This window comes from Lissotriton helveticus, chromosome 2_2 (assembly GCF_964261635.1).
Source record: "Lissotriton helveticus chromosome 2_2, aLisHel1.1, whole genome shotgun sequence".
Taxonomy (NCBI): domain Eukaryota; kingdom Metazoa; phylum Chordata; class Amphibia; order Caudata; family Salamandridae; genus Lissotriton; species Lissotriton helveticus.
In genome coordinates, this window is record NC_136060.1 from 111,794,675 (window position 1) to 111,813,951 (window position 19,277).

At 45.9% G+C, this 19,277-nt stretch overlaps 1 protein-coding gene across 1 annotated transcript in view; it reads left to right on the forward strand.

The window, feature by feature from the left end:
• LOC144821751 (uncharacterized) overlaps positions 1-19,277 on the forward strand; it is a 1,041,341-nt gene that overhangs the window by 777,719 nt on the left and 244,345 nt on the right. Inside the window, exon 14 of the mRNA XM_078678951.1 lies at positions 2,177-2,220. Within this exon, the coding sequence (XP_078535077.1) occupies positions 2,177-2,220 (44 nt within the window). The remainder of the gene's footprint in view (positions 1-2,176; positions 2,221-19,277) is intronic.

Below are 19,277 nucleotides of genomic sequence, written 5' to 3' on the forward strand. Positions count from 1 at the left end.
TGATCCGCAGTGGTAAAGAGCCCAGAGTCCTATTGCCAACAACCACAGGTCAGGAAAAACAAGGGAGGAAGAAGCAAAATATTTGGGGATAACCCTGAAAAAGGGCCATTTCCAACATATAGCATTAAAGAGAAGTAGATGGGTTGAGGGTGCAGGGAAGAGTAATGTAAAGGGGAAGTAAAGGTTTTTTTTTAGGGTTCAGGGATGAGTAGCTGTAAGGGGTGGTAAGGGCTTTTTTATGGATCAGTGATACATAGCTTTAAGAGGTTGTAACCGTTTTTAGCGGTGTTAAGTAGTGTCAAAAGCTTTTAGGGTTCAGTGAGTGGGTAGCAAAAAGGGGGTTAAAAGATTTTTGGGTTCAAGAAAGAGTTCTGTTCAATGGTAGCAAGAGGTTTTTAGGGTTTATGAATGAATGAAAGGAGTCTTTTATCGCGTAACTTAGCCCAAGGGCATCAAGGCACTATGGAAGGTCAGAGTTAAGTGAAGGGTATTGTTAAGGGGGTACTAAAATATTGGTAAGGTTAAGGTACTGGTAGTGTTAAGAGGCAGTAAGGTGGTTTTAGGATTCAAGGAAGCATAATTTAAAATGACAGTACATTAAATAAGTAAATTAATTTAATATGAAAAAAAGATAAATTTAATTAAAATGAAATATAATAATAGTAAAGTAGTTTATCAAAATTAAATAAAACATTAAAACAAATAATTAAATTAATGTTTGGGAGCCAAGGCGCTTATAAAAGTCTCTCTGGCCCATACATGTTAAAACTGGGAATTGGACAGAAAAAAACACCTTTATCTCAAGGTGTGCCATGTTAAGGTATGCCTCAAACTGATGATGGATAAGAAGAAAGGAGGTGGGTGGAAATGGAATACAGCTACACACTCTTCCTCTGTGCTGCTGCTAGAGAAGAACAAACACCATAGTTGTCTAATTATCTAGCCGACATATAGCATTACAGTTGCATGATTTGACTTAAAGATTAAGCTCTGCCGTAACACAATAGCTACACTTAGTAAAGAGTTGTGTTTTTTTCATCTTGATTAACAAAAGATTACAGATCTCGTTAGGTAAGCACTTTTTCTGTGGAAGTACACCACTACTGCCCAATGAAAAAACATGTTCACTAACGTGGGTGAAATCAAAGACCCTCTGATGTACTCCTATAAGTTCTTTTGTAGCTTGATCACATAAAGTCTCGTGACAGCTGTGCTGAGCAGCCAGACCTAATGAGGAACAAAAACCTTTTGTGCCTGGTTGTTCTCTTTATGCATCCCTCAGAATGAGGCTTTTTTATCTCCTCTGGAATCTTACGCTTTCACCTTGCTTTATTCATCTCTGATATGAAGCTTTTTTAGGAAGTAAGATTGGAGAACCAGTTATTGACCCCCAGTTTGAGAAATATATATGTAATGCATCCTCTGGAAAGGACCTAGCAAAGCCTTAGTCCCTGACTTAACGAGGAAGTGAAAGCCAGGGAATGGGATTGTGCCCCGGTCAAGCTCCAGCCACTACTAATATTTAGAATTATTCTGGCACTACATGCCATCATCATTAGCAACACAAAATGTATTCATTTTTACATAGCGAATGTTAACGACTGCAGTCATCCAAGAAAGTGTTGTTGTGTATGAGCTGAGCTGAGCTGAGTCAATATGTTCTGCTAAATAAAGCTGCCAGTGCTTGATGACACATGAAGTCCTTGTGTTTTACAAAGAGTCCCTGTATTCGTCACAGACGACAACTGGCTAACATGAAGTTCTAGCGCCCAAGCTACAACAGGGTGGCAGTTAAGCTGTGGTGCTTGTTCTGTGAGCGGAGATCATATAGATGACAGATTTCCAGGTTTTCTCAGAAACCAAGAGATGTTACATTAAGTCTCTCCCGTGTTGCCTAAGCAGGCTCTGGTGTGATTTACAGGAGTACCGCACCCATAACGAGAAATATGGATTGTAAATCAAACCTGTGCTGAGAAGTAATGCTTTCAATGATGTTTATTAAAATGAGCAGATGTAGTATCAAGTAACTTGTTATGATCTTGTAAATTAACAAAACTCTGACGTTTGGTATTTTCAACATTCTCTAAGTACACCTGCACTGTGTAAAATAATAATTGTTTTCAAAAGTCTGACGCATGCATTCCAATTCAAATCATGATCTCCGTTGTTTTTCCAGGTGGAAAAGAAAGTGACATGAATAGAAGTGTCAAGCAAATAAAGGTATGCAATTGATATAAAACTTTCCTCTTCGCTTCTCATAATAAGCAAATCATCCTCTCAGCACCAAGGGGCATATTATCAAGGACCGGTGTTAAAATGATCGCCATTTTATCGGCAGGAAACTGCCGATAAAACGGCGATAATGGGCTTGGTAATACGCCCTTGTTAATTCCCATAGAAGCCCATGTTCTGGTGTTAACATGGGCTTCTATGGGAATTAACAAGGGCGTATTATCAAGCCCATTATCGCCGTTTGATCGGCAGTTTCCTGCAGATAAAACGGCGATAACTAGCTTGATAATACGCCCTTGTTAATTCCCATAGAAGCCCATGTTCTGATGTTAACATGGGCTTCTATGGGAATTAACAAGGGCGTATTATCAAGCCCATTATCGCCGTTTTATCGGCAGTTTCCTGCCATAAAACGGCGATCATTTTAACACCGGTCCTTGATAATATGCCCCCGAGATTTTATCTAACCATGGGGTCAAGCCGGAACTGTTCAGCAATGGCGCATTTCAAAAGTAAAATGAAATATGGTACAGTATTGTTAAGCTGCAATTTACAGTGTGTGATATTTACAAAGGAGAGCACCCAACTAAAGAATATAAATGAAATACCTGCACTCCCTAACTCCCGTCGAACTTTTTAAAGTTCTTAAAACGTTGCTTCCATATTTTGACATCTGAGGTGGGGAAGGGAGGGGAGTGATAAATGGCGTTTTCTGTTCATCGTATTAATTTGTGTCTCCTTTATGGGATATCAAAATATAATGTCGCGGGAACGCCCTCATGAGATTATGTTTGTGTTGTTTATAAGTTGGAGTTTTCGTTTAAAGTGCATGTATGTGAACCCTACTAGTTTACTTAATGAGACAGGAAACCAAACCTAGGGGGATCCACCTCATAAGAAATAACTTCTACAAGGACAAGGGGGCGTTGAGGTAATGAATGCATCTCTTTGCCTGCACATTCTGTATTAATTTGATTATTTTTGTGTTTTTTTGTCGGGAGCTCCCATTTAAGTGAATCTCGGAAGTATTATGGGCAGGTAGCAAAGCTAAAAGAACAACAAGCAATCACTGGCAAACATGATGGGACTCGCTATTATTACATGGGACCCTTCCCTAGCCGGCTGGAGCCATTGGAGGCTGGTTTTGAAAGTCCAGGGCACCTGCTCTTCCTGTGCACTCTCCCCAGCTCCCTGAAATGAATTAAAGCAGGCACAGGGGAAGGAGAGGCTTCAAGAGAGAAGAGAGGGATGAGGAGAGAGGGCTAGAGAGTGATAAGAGAGGGAGAAGAGAAAGTGGAGAGAGGGAGAGATTGGCTAGAGGAAACGAAAGCGATACAGCAAGAGTATGAAAGAAAGGGAGCTAGTTTACCCATTTTTGCAAAGGCTTCCTCTGGCTCCGCAGTCCGGCCCTGCTGGCAAATATAGTAGTTCTGGCCTTGGCAAGCTGTTGAAATGGTTGCCTTTTTCATTTTTGTCACGACCAAATGGCACAAAAAAAAATGAAGAAAAAAAACTAAACGTGGCTGCCCGAGCCTTGCTATACGTATTTTAAATTTGAAAATCATTTACTGTTGTGGTTATTTAAATAGTGTTTTTTTTAAAGAGTAAGCCTTCAATTTTGCCATAGTTTGTAATACAATTTGTGAAGGAGACGAGCATAAATCACCACTTAACCCAGTACTCAAATTGCAAGCAGATACAATGTTACAATTACATTGAATACCCACTGCTTTAAAAAAAGATATGAAAAAGAAATCTGTTTAACGTGCCACCGAATGCGTAGGCAATTTAAATAGCTGTTTTGTAAAGTTAATCTAAACAATCAATAGCACATTTTACACCAGCTTTACACCAGCATTACACCAGCATTGCGAATGAAGAGTCAGAACTATTCTTTTAATGTCAAAACTTTTTTTATTGAAATCATGCACCATGAGAAGAGACATTACATCGTACAGACAATCTCCATAATCCCATCATAATGTAATGAGGATACAGATTCTCAATGAGTGGGAACCTCTAACACGAACATATTATCAATACCGTAGAAGGCCTACGCAGGGTTTTGGACAGAACAGGACGTAGGCGCTCAAACAGTTGTATACATGGATGGTCGGTAAGTCAAAGGATTGTACACATTTTCATGGTGCAGCCAGTGCTGAGGAATACCCTAAACCTCACAAAGAGTCAAAAAAAATCCTTGATACTAGATAAACATGTAACAATGTACTGGGCACACGTGCAAGATAAACAGTATTGATACTGAGAGTTTGCAACAAAAAATTAAGGTTGACACCGGAGATGTGAGAAGCGCTTTGTTTATGTAGGTTTCCTATTCTTTTTTCAGAACATACAACGCCAGCCGACACTTGTTTCGTCAACAGGAGGAAACCTGTGACTCTTCAGGGCTTGAAGGGCGCGATTGGCGATAATTCCAACCCGGTCGACGTGTGAACAAGGGTCAGTAGGTACGGTCAAGCATGGGTGGAGTAGAGAGACCCTGTATGTTCTGAAAAAAGAATAAGAAACCTACATAAACAAAGCGCTTCTCACATCTCCGGTGTCAACCTTAATTTTTTGTGTCAATCTCTCAGTATCAATACTGTTTATCTTACACGTGTGCCCAGTACATGTTACAACTGTGGCGGTGAAGTGGTTGCGTCCACACTGGCCTTTGATTGAATTGGGCGGCTCATGAAGTAAGTTGTAGGTCCTAGAAGATGGTGAGTGTTGTGTTAAGCTGGGTAACTTAAATCTGCTTGGGGAACCTGAAGGTGGGCCCTGTCATGAGTTAGAATTAGAACAGGTGCATAGCTCTCATCGTGGGTGGGACACTGCAGGAGGGAGACCCTGTGTGAGATAGGACACCAGCAAACCCCATATGCATTCAAAGTTTCTCTAAAGATGTCTGTGAGCCTCTCCACAGTAAGTATTTTCCATAGGCGGGAGTGCCACTGTGCCAGCACTGGAGCCGTTTTATTCTTCCAGGCAGCTGCGATTGCCTTTTTAGCAGCCCCCTGGCACGACCACATGATAGACCTGTCAGCCTTCGATTGATATTACAGCTCTGGGTCTCTGAGGCCCCAAATCACCACCTCTGCAATAGTCGGGATGGGGTACCCTAATATGTCCTTCATCTGTACCAGGAAGTCCTCCCAAAATGTTCTGATAGTAGGGTAGTCCGACCTGATGTGGCTGAAGTCTCTGAGCAAACCACATCCCCTCCAATATAAATCTGGGGTCTCTGGAAATATCTTTTTGAGTTTGGTGGGATAAAGATAGCAATCGAAGAGAGTCTTATAGTGGCCTTCTCGTAAATCTAATGAGTGATTGCTCTTGGCAATGTCCGACCATAAGTGTTTTCATTCCCCTCCCTGCTATATTTTGCCAGAAGTTGGTGTAGCGAGGTCTCTGGTATGCAGTGTCGATAGCAGGAAGCCATACTGGAAGGAGGTCACCTTTTCATGGAACACACCCTCTGTACGAAGGTCTCTATCAGTGTTAGGTCCCGTGTGGCAACCTCCCTGACCTGTGAGTGAAGGGCCCAGTGGTGAAGCTGAAGATAATGGAAGTGTTTGCTGGAAGCTAGGTGGAAGTCTCTTTGGCAGTGTTCGAATGTGAGTATGTCGTAATTATGAAAGTTCCGCAAATCCGCCCATCATGTTTAGCAGGGAGGTCAAAAAGGTTGGTTGTCCTGTGTTAGGGACATATGCCGAAATAAACATGCACAGTCTTCCTCTCAGTTTCCCCTTTACCATTATCACTTTGCCCTCCCTAGCTAACTATATGCCTTCTGGTTGAAATTTTGTGGTCTTGTGGAACAGTAGCACCAACCCTTTCTGTTTTGTTCCAGCAGAGGACCTATATATTAGGGAATAACTTTTGTACCAGAGCCTGAGCTCCTCCAACCGCTTTAAGTGTGTTTATTGGAGGGCCACTATATCGAATAGGTGGTCCACCAAATACTTCCAGATCCTGTGGCGTTTCAGAGGCGAGTTCAGACCTTTCACATTCCACGAAACTTTTGTAATTACCCCATCTCTTGTACTGTCTCCCCCTTTAGGACCAGTCTCCATGGTTTGAACCCCCCCTCTCTTCTGATCTTGCTTTCCAAGTATTACCCTGTCAGTCCCTCACCCTTCTACCCCCCATTGCAGCCCGGTTGTGTGGATTGTCTGCTTCCCCTGTTTGTTTACCACCTTCCCCTAAGTGTTAACCCCTAACTCGAACATTTGAAACAGATAACAAAACTTAAACTATGCTGTGGGGCCCGAGAGCCCCCAGCAATAAAGTTGCTCGGAGTTAAGGGCATGTTGGCAGGTGCCTTGGTCAAGGCCCGCCACTCTGGCTGTCTCTTGTGCTTGTAGGATGTAGCATGTCTTTACATTTCCTTGATTGGATCCGTGACCGATTGCAGTAAATTAGAACTTTGGGGATGGATTCATTCTTCGCTGGCAGAGTCACTTATTTTTTCCGATGAGAGGCAAAGTCCGAACACCTTTGTGGTCTCCTTCACCTCATCCTGACTATGGTTGAAGCGTAACATTTTTGACTATCAGGGGGTGTGGGTAAGCAGTGTAGCGTGATGGCCGCACGTTAAGGTCGCTCCGTTCAATCCTGCTCCCACCAGTAGATCCGCCAAGTTAATCCAAACCCTGAGTCGGGAATGAGCCGGCGGAAGCTCCGCTGAACACAAGCCCAATCCTAAGCCTCAAGCACCACCGTGGCCGCAGTACGAAACACCGTGGTCAGAGGCCTGTGCCGAGACTGGAGCCAGGGCCCGGAGTAATGGCCCGGCCCAAGGGGGCACTGACAGACAGCGGACAGATACTGGTGGAGAAGCGTGGCTCAGTGGTTAGAGGCGGCAGACCTGGAAGCTGAGATCGGCCGTGGACCAGGGTTCGATTCCCCGCCTCGACGGGTCTCGTGCTCAAAAATTCCACGGACTCGACAATTCTCGCTCCGGTGCCTACTCGACTCACGGGGTCACACTCTGCGACTCTGGGCAATAGCTTGCTTAATCTCCACTACGGCCCCTCGCGGTGGGATGCCTGGCTTTCACCTTGTGGATACCCTGCCGGGGTATCTCACAGGAGAATACCAGGACGGGTTCCCTAAGCAAGCGCCTTGATGCCTTCGGGTGATACGTGCGCTATATAAGTCGCAATACATTTACATACATACATTTACATCGGGCCTGCACCTCTGCAAACGCTGCCACCGAGGTACGAAGGAGATTCCCAGCGGTGCAGCCGAGAACCAACCCTATTGCGTGGCACCTTAAAAACTGCTGCAGCCGCGGTGCCGCAGCCGGGAGGTGCCTGCAGCGGGACTGAGGCCCCTGTTGAGACTGAAGTGGTCACCCTGCGCCACACAGAGAGGGGCAAAAACTGTGCATCCCTGCAGAACTGGGTGGCGGCGAAACCAGAGCAGTTGAGGGAAAAATTGATGGGGGGGGTGGAGGGCGATCCTCCAGAGCCCACCCTGAAAGATGTTGTGGAGGTGATCGCTGGAGTCAAGACTTCTCTGGAACAGCGAATGCATGCAATTTCCTCAGAAGTGATGCTCCTTAGAGCGGGATGTAATGGAGTTAACAGTCTAGTAGTTGGGGGGGCGGAGCTAGGTGGGCTGAGGGGAAGAGGAGGGGTCAGGACAGGATGAGGGCAGTTAGAGTAGGGACAGGGTTGCGAATAGAAGTATAGAATAAAGCTCCATTAATAATACATAGTTGTGTCTGTGATTATTTGTAGCGCAATGCTACAACTGGCGACGAGGGTGGGATGACCAAGCCCACCACTCACACACCGCCAAGAAGACACCTTGTCCCCGGCAACGTCGAAGAAAACGCTGCCAAGTGAAGTCGAGCTGCCGCCTGGGAAGAAGCGGCCAGCAGCAGGGGATCTTGACCCCAGGGACTGTGAGGGCGCCGAGAGAGGCTGCAAGAACGAGCACTCGCTCAAGAAGAATCGAGTTGATCGCGCCGAAGCGCGACTCACGCCGGAAGCGTGTGCCTCGGGTGAGTCTGATGAACGCAGAAGTCAGGAGCCCACCCTGACCCTGCCTCACCCCCGAGAGCGGTAGAGAAGTGCCCCAGCGTAGAGGACTCCCTCCCTAGAGGCCCGCTGGTGAGCGCCGTCAAGCGCCTTGAAGCCCGGACCTGAGTGCCCGTTGATGTCGGAAGACCTCACGCTTGATGCGTGAGCTTTGGCACGCCGTCGCGAGGAGAAACGCGGGAATCTGCAGGACATGGCGGGAGCCCACCCCAACCTCACCTGGTAGTAGCCGCAAGTGGAGAAAAGCAGATCCTGATGTGTGCTGCCCTCTGGAGCTGTCCGCCGGTGAGTCCAGAGTGAGAGAAGATCGAGTGATCCAGGAGAGAAAGCCTCGTGTGCCTGCAGTGACGGCGGCCATCTTGGAGTCAGGCACTTTTCAAGACAAACCTCTTGATCGGCATAGAGCGGCCATTTTGAAGTCAGGCATACAGCACCAAACAAGCATTGACAAGCACAAATAAACAAGCATTGGCAGAAAGAAACAAACAAGCATTGTAAAGAGCAAATAAACAAGCATTGGCGAGAAGCAACAAACAAGCATTGACAAAGACAAGTAAACAAGCATTGGCGAGAAGCAACAAACAAGCAGTGACGAGAGCAAATAAACAAGCACTGGCGAGTAGCAACACACAAGCATTGTCAAGAGTAAATAAACAAGCATTGGTGAGGATAAACAAAGGACAGTGACACAATGGTAACCCCCAACACCTCACCACAGCGGAAGCCCCTTGTCGCAGGAGGATATCACATCTGCGAGCTCCGGAACCGCTGACTGTGACCACGGGAGGGAGTTTGGGCCCCAAGTGGCAAGAATGGTTAGAAGACTTCGAAGACTATATCGAGGGATCCAAAGTGACGGAAGACAAAGAGAAGTTAATAGCCCTCCGTAATTTAGCAGGCCGAGAAATAAGCAAAATTATCAAGGACCTTCCGCCTGCAGATGTGGGGACATACGACAAAGTACGTGATGCGTTAAACAAGAAATTCCTCCATAAAAGGAACGTGGACTATGAACGCCATGCGTTTCACCAGGCGCGTCAAGGGAAAGAGGAACCAATGAGTACATTCATTACCCGGTTACGACGGCTGTCGAGACACTGCGAATTTGAAACCTTCTCGCCTGACGCTGCCATCAAATCGCAAATCATAACCGGCTGTCACTCTGAAACGCTTAGGATGCGACTGCTGAGGAAGCCCCATGGACTGGAAGAAATAGAGGAAATGACTCGCGTTTACGACCAAGCGGAAGAACACGCTGCCACCATTGAAACCGGTCACAGTGTAAGTCACGAACAAGCACACCGTGTTCAGGAACGACACAGTAGCAGACGCCAATACTCGCACAAAAAACAGTGGACGCCAAGGCCGTCATCTCGCCAACGACGCTCAGAACATAGGAGGAGAGATCCAGGGAGACGAGACCGAAAGTCAGAAAGAACCAGACGATGTTATCGTTGTGGATATGACTATCCTCACATAGATGCTTGTCCTGCAATGGGCCAACGCTGCAGGAAATGTGGGCGCTCGAATCATTTCAAAGCAATGTGCGGAGATTATCACAAAGAAAGGCGAAGTGAGACATCAAGACCGTCTCGCTCTGATACCAAGAAGCATCACGTACGAGCTGTTCAAGAAGAGCCCATGCGGTCTCCAACCTCATCGCATTCCAGCCGAGAATCATGCAGGTCGCGATGGGAACGCAGATCCCCGTCGCGTGACTCGAGATCATCTTTCTCAAGGGACTCTGCCTACACCGTAGCATACTTGAACATGATTGCGGATCCTGATCAACTCAAAAGGTACCCGCGATTAGACATTAATGTGGGAAACCATGTCACTAAATTTGTAATGGACAGCGGGGCTTCGCTGAACTACATCCCAGTCACAGAACACGAAAAAAGGATCCCGAAACCCCCATTGACTTTTGCACCTGTCCGTGTTTTCACGTGGATGTCCAAAAAACCACTCTAGTGTCTGGGCAAATTCCACACGACCCTCACTTATGACAACGTCACCATACCTGCGGTCATTCATGTCATCAAGGGACCGGAAGCTGACTGCCTGCTTAGCCTCCCCACCGCAGAACGTCTTCGTCTGGTTAACGTTCTATTCAAAGTCTCTGACAACCAAGACTGTGTCAGCAAATTTCCCAAACTGTTCCAAGGCCTAGGCAAGCTAAAAGGGTGTTGAATCCATCTGCACATAAACGAACAGGTCAGGCCCGTTGCGCAGCACCCACGACGGGTTCCGTTCCATCTTCAAAGTGCTGTCGAGGATGAGCTCCAAGAGCTCCTTGCTGCTGACATCATCGAGCGCACGGATGGCCCAACCCCGTGGGTGTCGCCAGTGGTCATTGTACCGAAGAAAGGGACTCCCAACAAAGTGAGGCTGTGCGTTGACATGCGCCTACCCAACACTGCGATTGAAAGGGAGCGGCACCCTGGTCCGCACCTGAGTGACATGATCGCTGCTCTGAATGGTGCCAAAGTATTTTCAAAATTGGACTTAAATAAGGGATATCACCAGCTGGAATTGGACACCAAATCCCGTTACATCAACACGTTTGCAACGCACTTGGGTCTATTCAGGTACAAACGGTTGAGCTTTGGTGTCTCATCCGCTGCTGAGATCTTCCAGGAAGCGATCCGGCAGATAATCCAGCACATCCCCAACACTCTGAACTATAGCGACGACATCTTGGTCTATGGGTCGGATGTTCGTGAACGCGACATTGCTCTTGATCGCATCTGTCACGCGCTGTTGGATGCCAACCTGACATTGAACAAAGAAAAATGTGAGTTTCATCAGGCCACCCTAAAATTCTTTGGTCACATTTTCTCTGATGAGGGTATGAAGCCGGATCCGGACAAGATTGCAACTCTGAACAATACCAAGAGTCCTCAAGACGTAAACGACCTGAGATCCTTCTTGGGGATGGCCAGTTATTGTGCTCGCTACATTCGTGACTATGCGACCGTCAGCCACCCTCTTCGGAATCTCACCAAACTCGGCCAGCCGTTCGACTGGACCCCTCAGTGTGAACGAGCTTTCAAGGACATCAAGCGCGCCGTTGAATCGGCTGAGAGCCTCTCGTACTTCAACCCTCACAGGAAAACAGAGATCACGGTGGACGCAAGCCCAGTTGGTTTGGGAGCAATCTTGGCACAATGCGATAATGACTCGGACCAGAGATGGATTGTTGCCTATGCCAGTCGCAGTCTGTCCGATCCTGAGAAGAAGTACTCTCAACCTGAAAAAGAAAGTCTTGCTGTGGTCTGGGCGTGTGAACACTTTCATGTCTTTATATATGGCAAGCATTTTACCTTGATCACAGATCATCAGGCGCTGGTCACCATCTATGGCAACCCAAGATCCAACATGCCCCCGAGAATTGAGAGGTGGGGTCTCAGGCTCCAAGAGTACACTTTCACCATAGTTCACAAACCGGGGAAGGCGGAGAACCCGGCTGACTACATGTCCCGCCACCCTCAACCGTCATCTGGGTCTAAACCATCGATTGCTGAGGAATATATCCACTTCGTGGCTGATCAGGCATTACCACCTGCCATTCCCATGAATGACGTTCGGGAAGTCACTGCGCAAGACACTGTTCTGCAAATGGTACGCCGCCGGATTCAAACCAAACGGTGGAGGCACAATCCCCAGGATGAAGACACTGACCCCACAGTCCAGAAAGAGATACAGGCATTTCGGCATGTATGTGACGAACTGTCAGTCACTGATGACGGAGTCATCCTGAGAGGTCAACGGCTCGTAATCCCTAGCCAACTCCGGCAGGGAGTTGTCAACCTAGCCCATGAAGGTCACAGAGGAGTAGTGTCCACGAAACGAGCCTTAAGGGAACGCGTTTGGTTTCCTTTTCTTGACCAGATGGTAGAGTCGACTCTAAAAGATTGTCAACTCTGCCAATTGACTAACAAGAGCAATCCACCGGCACCACTACAGATGACCAACCTGCCCAGTGGAGTGTGGCAGGAAATTGCCATGGACTTCTATGGACCGTTACCGTCCGGAAAATATGTAGTTGCCATAATCGACAAGTATTCGAGATTTCCCATTGCGCAAATAGTGTCGTCTACAAGTGCTTCCTGCACTCTCAAAGTACTGGATGAGGTATTTGCAATGTGGGGTGTCCCCAAAGAGGTTAAGACAGACAATGGTCCCCCATTCAATGGGCACGAATTCAGTGCTTTTGCGAAGCACATGGACTTCAAGCACAGGAAGGTCACCCCGCTCTGGCCACAAGCAAACGGCACAGTCGAAAGGTTTATGGCAACAATCAAAAAGACATTTCAGCATGCCACAGCTGAGAAGAAGGAGCTGCAAGTTGCCTTGAATGAGGTCCTCAGAGCATACCGGACGACCCCTCACTCTACTACAGGACAGTGCCCTGCAACCCTCATGCTAGGGCGACCAATGAGAAATCGCATCCCAACATGGGAAGGAGCTTTGCAAGCTGTGTCGCCAAGTCACGACCACCATGACATGGCTCCAACTGACAAGCACAATAAGGACAGAATGCAGAATGAAATCGTACGCCGATGCCAAACGGAGGGCCAGGTCTCCATCCGTTCATGAAGGGGACTATGTCCTCGTCAAGCAGGAACAGCAGAAAAAGACTGATTGTCGATTTCGTGATGAGCCACTACTGGTCACCCGACAAAAGGGCACCATGCTGACTGCCAAATCTGACCAACGCCGAATCACCAGGAATGTCTCTCACTTCAAGAGGTATTCTCGAGAGATGGATGAGCCACTGACGAACCCCATTGGTCCACCTACACCTGAGGAACGTGATCCTTGTGATACAGACAGCAGTGACCATCAAACTGGAGTGTCGCCGACAGTGTCCACAGCCGCCATGTCTCTGCGACCACGTCGTGATATCCAGCCACCAAAAAGACTCATTGAAGAGATGGACTGAGAACATGTTTGTTTGTTTATTAAGAAAAGGGGAGATGTAATGGAGTTAACAGTCTAGTAGTTGGGGGGGCCGAGCTAGGTGGGCTGAGGGGAAGAGGAGGGGTCAGGACAGGATGAGGGCAGTTAGAGTAGGGACAGGGTTGCGAATAGAAGTATAGAATAAAGCTCCATTAATAATACATAGTTGTGTCTGTGATTATTTGTAGCGCGATGCTACACAGACCTCAGCAAAAATAGGAAAAAAGTCAAACAGCTAGAAATCATCATGGCAAGCCTAGTAGGCGACACTACTCAGCTGCAATCTGAAATCCAGGAACTGCAAACATTCAAAAAATTTGTGGAAGCCAAACTGGACGACTATGAGGGACGAACTAGACGCAGCAACATACACGTTCCTGGAGTGCCGGAAAAAAGCAGAGGGACAAGCCACAGATCTCTCTGTGGAAAACCTCATTACCGCCCATCTACAACCTAAAGGACTATCGAAACTGTTCTTAGTTGAGAGGGCCCATAGAGTCCCCGGAGGGCGGCTGAAGCTCGGGGCTCCCCCTCGTCCGATTCTGGCTAGGCTACTAAATTATCACGACAGGGATGTAATACTGCAAACAGCCAGATTAGAGCCTCCGCTTCGATATGACAATGCAGAAGTAACTTTCTTCCCGGATTTCACACAAGCTATACAAAGGCAGAGATGGTCTTTCTTTGCCATCAAGAAGAGACTCAGAGAAAATGGTTTGAAATACACATGATCTAACTTTGGGGGGCCATGGGAAGCTTAATCCCACCTGTACTTGACTGACTCCGCTGGGTGGCACGGGTGAGACTCCCCTTGGGTGAATATGGACTTGTTGGGCGTTGAACATTTGTTTTATAAAGCCTATGCGGACTCACTCGTCGTACCTACTAAAACGTCACAATGGGGGGAGGAGGAGAAATGGGAGACTGCATCCCCCCAAGTTTATACTTTTAGTTAAGTTGTTGGGGGACAGGCACTCTGCATAAGAGTCCTTAAGGGCAGTTTCGAGCCCAGAGTGCAGGGGAGCAGGGAGGGGGGCAGTTGGGTTGGGATTGTTGAATTGTTATTTGTACATGTTAACAAAGTACCACCACTCCAAAAGGATTATCTGACACACACAGAGCTTGATGAGCACAAAATGGGACAATAGTATTAAATTGATAAGTTGAAACGTTAATGGCTTGGGGGACAAAGTTAAACACTGCTTGGTATTGCAATATATTAGAAGACACGCTCCAGAATCCGTCCTGCTCCAAGAAACGCATCTAGTGGGTAACACCAGCAGGGCTCTAAACAGATGGGGTTACAAGCTGGTGGCCCATTCAGGTTTTACAATGGGGTCAGGGGGGTTGGCATAATTCTGAGAAACTTATTTCCGCTGACGGTGCAATCCATGTGGTCGTATGAATGGGGCAGATATATTGTGATCACGGGTCAATAGGAGGAGTACACGCTGATGCTTATGTCTGTATATGTGCTGCGGGCCCTTCAGAGCCACACCTTTAGGGGCCTGGGATCCATATTGTTATCAATTCCAGAAGGTCTCCTCGTAGTGGAAGGGGACTTTAACTTGAGGATTTCAGGCACACTAGACCGACAGCCACCTCGAAAGCGTGGCCAATCGAATCGCTGTCTATCTGACTTTCTAGATACATTAGGCTTAACTGACGCCTGGAGAGCTTATCACCCAGACAGTATCCAGCACACCTCCCACTCAGGGGCCTGCCATAGCTTGTCCCAAATAGATTATTTGCTCGTTCCAGTACCCCATATCACGCACGTCCAAGAAATACATCATATGGCGCGAGGCATCTCTGATTATTCCACTCTATGGGCTCCGCAGTTGGTCTTGCGTCTATGTCTGTGATTCTTTTATTCTACAAGGCCTTGCACCCGGCTCAGTCACCTAGTCCCTCTCCGGTGTGTTTCTCCTGGCAGGCGCCATTTTGAAGTCTGGTGCGGTGTGCCGTTGCTTTTTAGTGCTATAAAGCTACATGGGGGCTGGATTCAGGTGTCCCCCCTTTTCCCTAGACTCCCACGGGGATCGCCTGGGGCCTTCATGACCCTCCCACTCACCACCTCTCTTCTCCTGTGGTGTGCCGTCTGGTTCTCTCTCGCCGTCAGAGCTGCCTCCCGAGAGCTCCCGGCGTGCTGAGCAGCTGATACTGGTTTCTGCACTTCCTCAACCTCTCCGCAGGTACCAGAGGTGTTTCTTGAGCTATATTGCTTTATTTTGTGGGATGCACCCCTGCTTCCCCCCTATTGAGGTCTAGTTGCCAGTGGTCTCTGTAACCGGTGGCACCATTTTAGAGACCACCGCAGGTCTGGCAGCTCTCGTGACTCATCGTCCTTCTGAGGAGATCGGCGTTTTTGGTCGCTCTTCCTCATCCCAGCTGATGCTTCTTGGTATCGGGATTAGAGCAGAGTCAGTTACCGCCACATGCGCCCACCGATTCTGGATGAGTCAGCTACGTGGCTGTGGAGCCGGTGTGGATCACGGCCACCCGGACATCAAGCCCGGCCACGCCCTCGAATGGAACTATTTCTAGGTGGAAGTTAACAATGTACAAAGAACAGGCATTGGGAAATTACTCAAAATTAATGCTGCCAATGGGTAAAGCGGCCTGACTCCTGGTCCATATTGTATGCTGTGGTGCGCAGAAGCATATGTGTATGATAACAAAACAAACCAATCAATGAAGCCCGATGAGCAAAAGCCGCTGTGTGTACATATATTATTACTGATTTGTTTGGTAAAAACAATTGTTTAGCATCACAGCTAAAGCTGTCTCCAAGGCCAGAACTATAAATAACTATTCATTTAGATATATAGACTAATAAAGTATACCTTAACTCCCAGCACTGTTCAAAAATGCAGTTGGTGAAAAAGGCCAAAATTCACAAGGAAATGCATTTTGGTGGTGCCTTAGGGCCATAGGTATCAACAAACCATATTGCGATTTCTAAATAGCGATTTTTAAGGAATCGCTATTTAGGAATTGCAAAATGGTATGTAAAATCCCTATATTTTAGCGAATTCTTAATCTTCCTTATTTGCGAATTCGCATTTTGCGAATTCGCAATTAAGGAATAATTTCCAATGCATTCCTATGGGCCATGAGGCCCATAGGAATTATTGCGAAATAATTCTCAAATTGCGAATTCGCAATTTGCTAATCGCAATTTGAGAAATATTTCAAGGGTGCAGGGGTGTCTCAAAGACACCCTGCTGCACCCCTGAAATGTACATGTGTGTGCATATAACGCACATACATGCCCTATGGGCATGTGTGTGCATCACATGCCACATTCAAAAATGCCACATTGTGCATTTTTTTGAAGAATTTGCAAGTTACCATCAACTACAAGTTGGTGGTAATTTGCGTATTCTTAACCATAATTCGCAACCCAAAAATGGTACATACATTAGCATTTAAGGAATCGCAAAATTGCGATTCCTTAAATGCTATGGCAAAATAAGGAATCGCAAATATTTGCTATTCCTTATTTTGCGGATATTACATACATACCAAAACGGCCGTTTGCGATTCGCAAAGTCTGAAATTGTGCGAATTTCAGCCTTTGCGATTCAAAAACGGCTTGATACATATGGCCCTTAGTTCTTTCAGAGAAGGGTTAGAGGCATATTGGCCAGCATATCAATACAATTTGACAATGCTTAAAGTGACACATTTACAACCTGAGTGACACAAAGCTGCTTTTCCAAACTTTAATTACAGAGGTGATAAAGAATGAACATCTTCTCTTTGTCAATTTAAAATTGCCATTAGGAATGAAAGAAGTCTTGGAATTCCATAGCGGAGAAGATAAATGGTGTAGGTCAAACTAAAAGGACAGTGCCACAGTGCAAGAAATGCTGGCATGACTATCAGCGCAGGACCAAGGAAAAACTGGCCAAGAGCCTGAGGGCAGCCATGCAGACTGGAGTAGGAGGACCTGAGGGCCAAGAGGTACTGGACCCCTTGAAGGAGCAGGTGGCATCAGTCATCCCAGCACAGTTTGTGGCAGGAGTGGAAGTGCTGTGCCTGTGACAGTGCTTACTTTGAGCACCACTCCCCACCTCAATATTTCACATGACATGTTTCCCGTATGGCCCCTGTCTGGACATCCTTTGCTCTATAACAATGTTGGTATTGTTGCCCCAAGAAGTGTAAATATGTACATGTCTATGCACACACCTGTAAATAAATTATCTCCTATGATCCAGTGTGTTTTATGTCTGTTGCAGATAGGACTAACTAGACCATGTTGGTGGATGTATATATACAAAACCCACTTCTTAGCGCTCAATGAGATAGGGGTAAAGTCACTATCACCTGCTCTTGTTGTAGATGCCCAAACATCATGTACATCCACTGCCATGGCATTATTACGAAATGTCTCATTTACCAATCGAACGTCAAGGTGTGACAATAAGCATCAGTTAATTGACTGGCATCCAGTGAATATGCATTACTAATCATGCCTCTCAGTCGCCACTTATGGGGCTGGAGTGTGGGGCTCCACCATTGTAGAAAACTCCAAGTAGTCGAAAATAATTGTATTAGAAAGCTTTTGTTGGTACCTAAGAGTGCATCAATATCTTTTTGCCACTCGGAACTGGGTCTTGAATATATCACAGAGTGTAATAGACTTGCCACTTTGTTATTATGGGTGTAAATCTGGTGGGCGCGCACTGGAGTTCGATTTTTCAGATTATATTTTTACAGATTCACCAAAAAATGAATATTAATTTCGTTTTTTTAAGCATTGGGAGTTAAAGTGGTGTTTCAATGCTTTGAAATGAAATTGTTCCCTGCAGTGATCGTACATGTTTTTTGATTGGCTGCTAAAAAGAAGTGCATCATTTGTGTTAATTAACTATGATGTTTAAATAGAGCACAAATATGGCACACTTTAGATTGAAAAAGGCAGCGTAGAGCTGTTGAAACGCATCTCTCAGCTGGTCCAGTGCCCAATATGGTAAGACTGAATAAACAAGATGTAATCCCGTGACCTTGAGTGCCGGCTACCTCTCTATGGAGTTTGGGGAGGGTTTTGATTTTATATTTATATATGCCACAGCGAAACACATGACGATGTGTCAGAACAGTGATTGGAAAGCAATGCGCTTTTTTGGGATCCATGCAATACAAAACAATGAAAGAGGAGGCAATAGGATCAAAAAATTACGCCAAACAAAATCCAGATATATAATCAGACTATGATCTAAAACCCCTCATGGGATTACAACGATGAGGAGTTATTTGTACACCTAGAATGAACACCATTGAACTCTAATAAGCCATTGCACTTAAAAAGAAAAAAGCTGTTCACATAAAAACATTGAAAAGGTCACTAATCCTAATAATATAGAAATGAAACCGGACTAGAAACAATTAATGTAACATTAATTCAGAGAAAGAAACAAGGTCTAATCGAAAAATGGAAGAAAGACTCAGTGAATTGGTACTAAACAAAAAATGAACTGAGGAAAAAATGTAATATGAAAATTATTGGTTTATAATGAGTGGACAAAACTACTAAAAGTTCAATGTAAAACCTGTCAACTGAAAGTCTGAAAAAAACCCTTGTAAATATTGTATATAAAGATGCACAATGTATTAAGTACTGCGTTTCCCACAATGCCACTTTAAAGGCAAATTGTGTTTGGTATAAATAGTGAAATAAAGGAAAGACTCACTAACAGTGACAAAGGCCTCATTGGGCTGAAACGCGTTGGTGTGAGCCAGTACAGCTTAAAATAAAAAGCTAAAATTGGATTTGGAGTGTGTCGCATCTTTGTTTGAAATATATATATATATGTATATATATGTCATCCAAACCTTCATTTCGGAAATACAAAAAAGGCGCTGACTCAGTGGGATTCTGTAAAAGAGGAGTTTTTATTCACCGAACGATGATGGCTAACGCGTTTCGGCGGTACAACCTCTAAGTGAAAGCTGCAAGAATATATACATAAGTTTATCGGAGCCTCCTGGTGACGTACATCAGTTGCTATGGTTACCCTC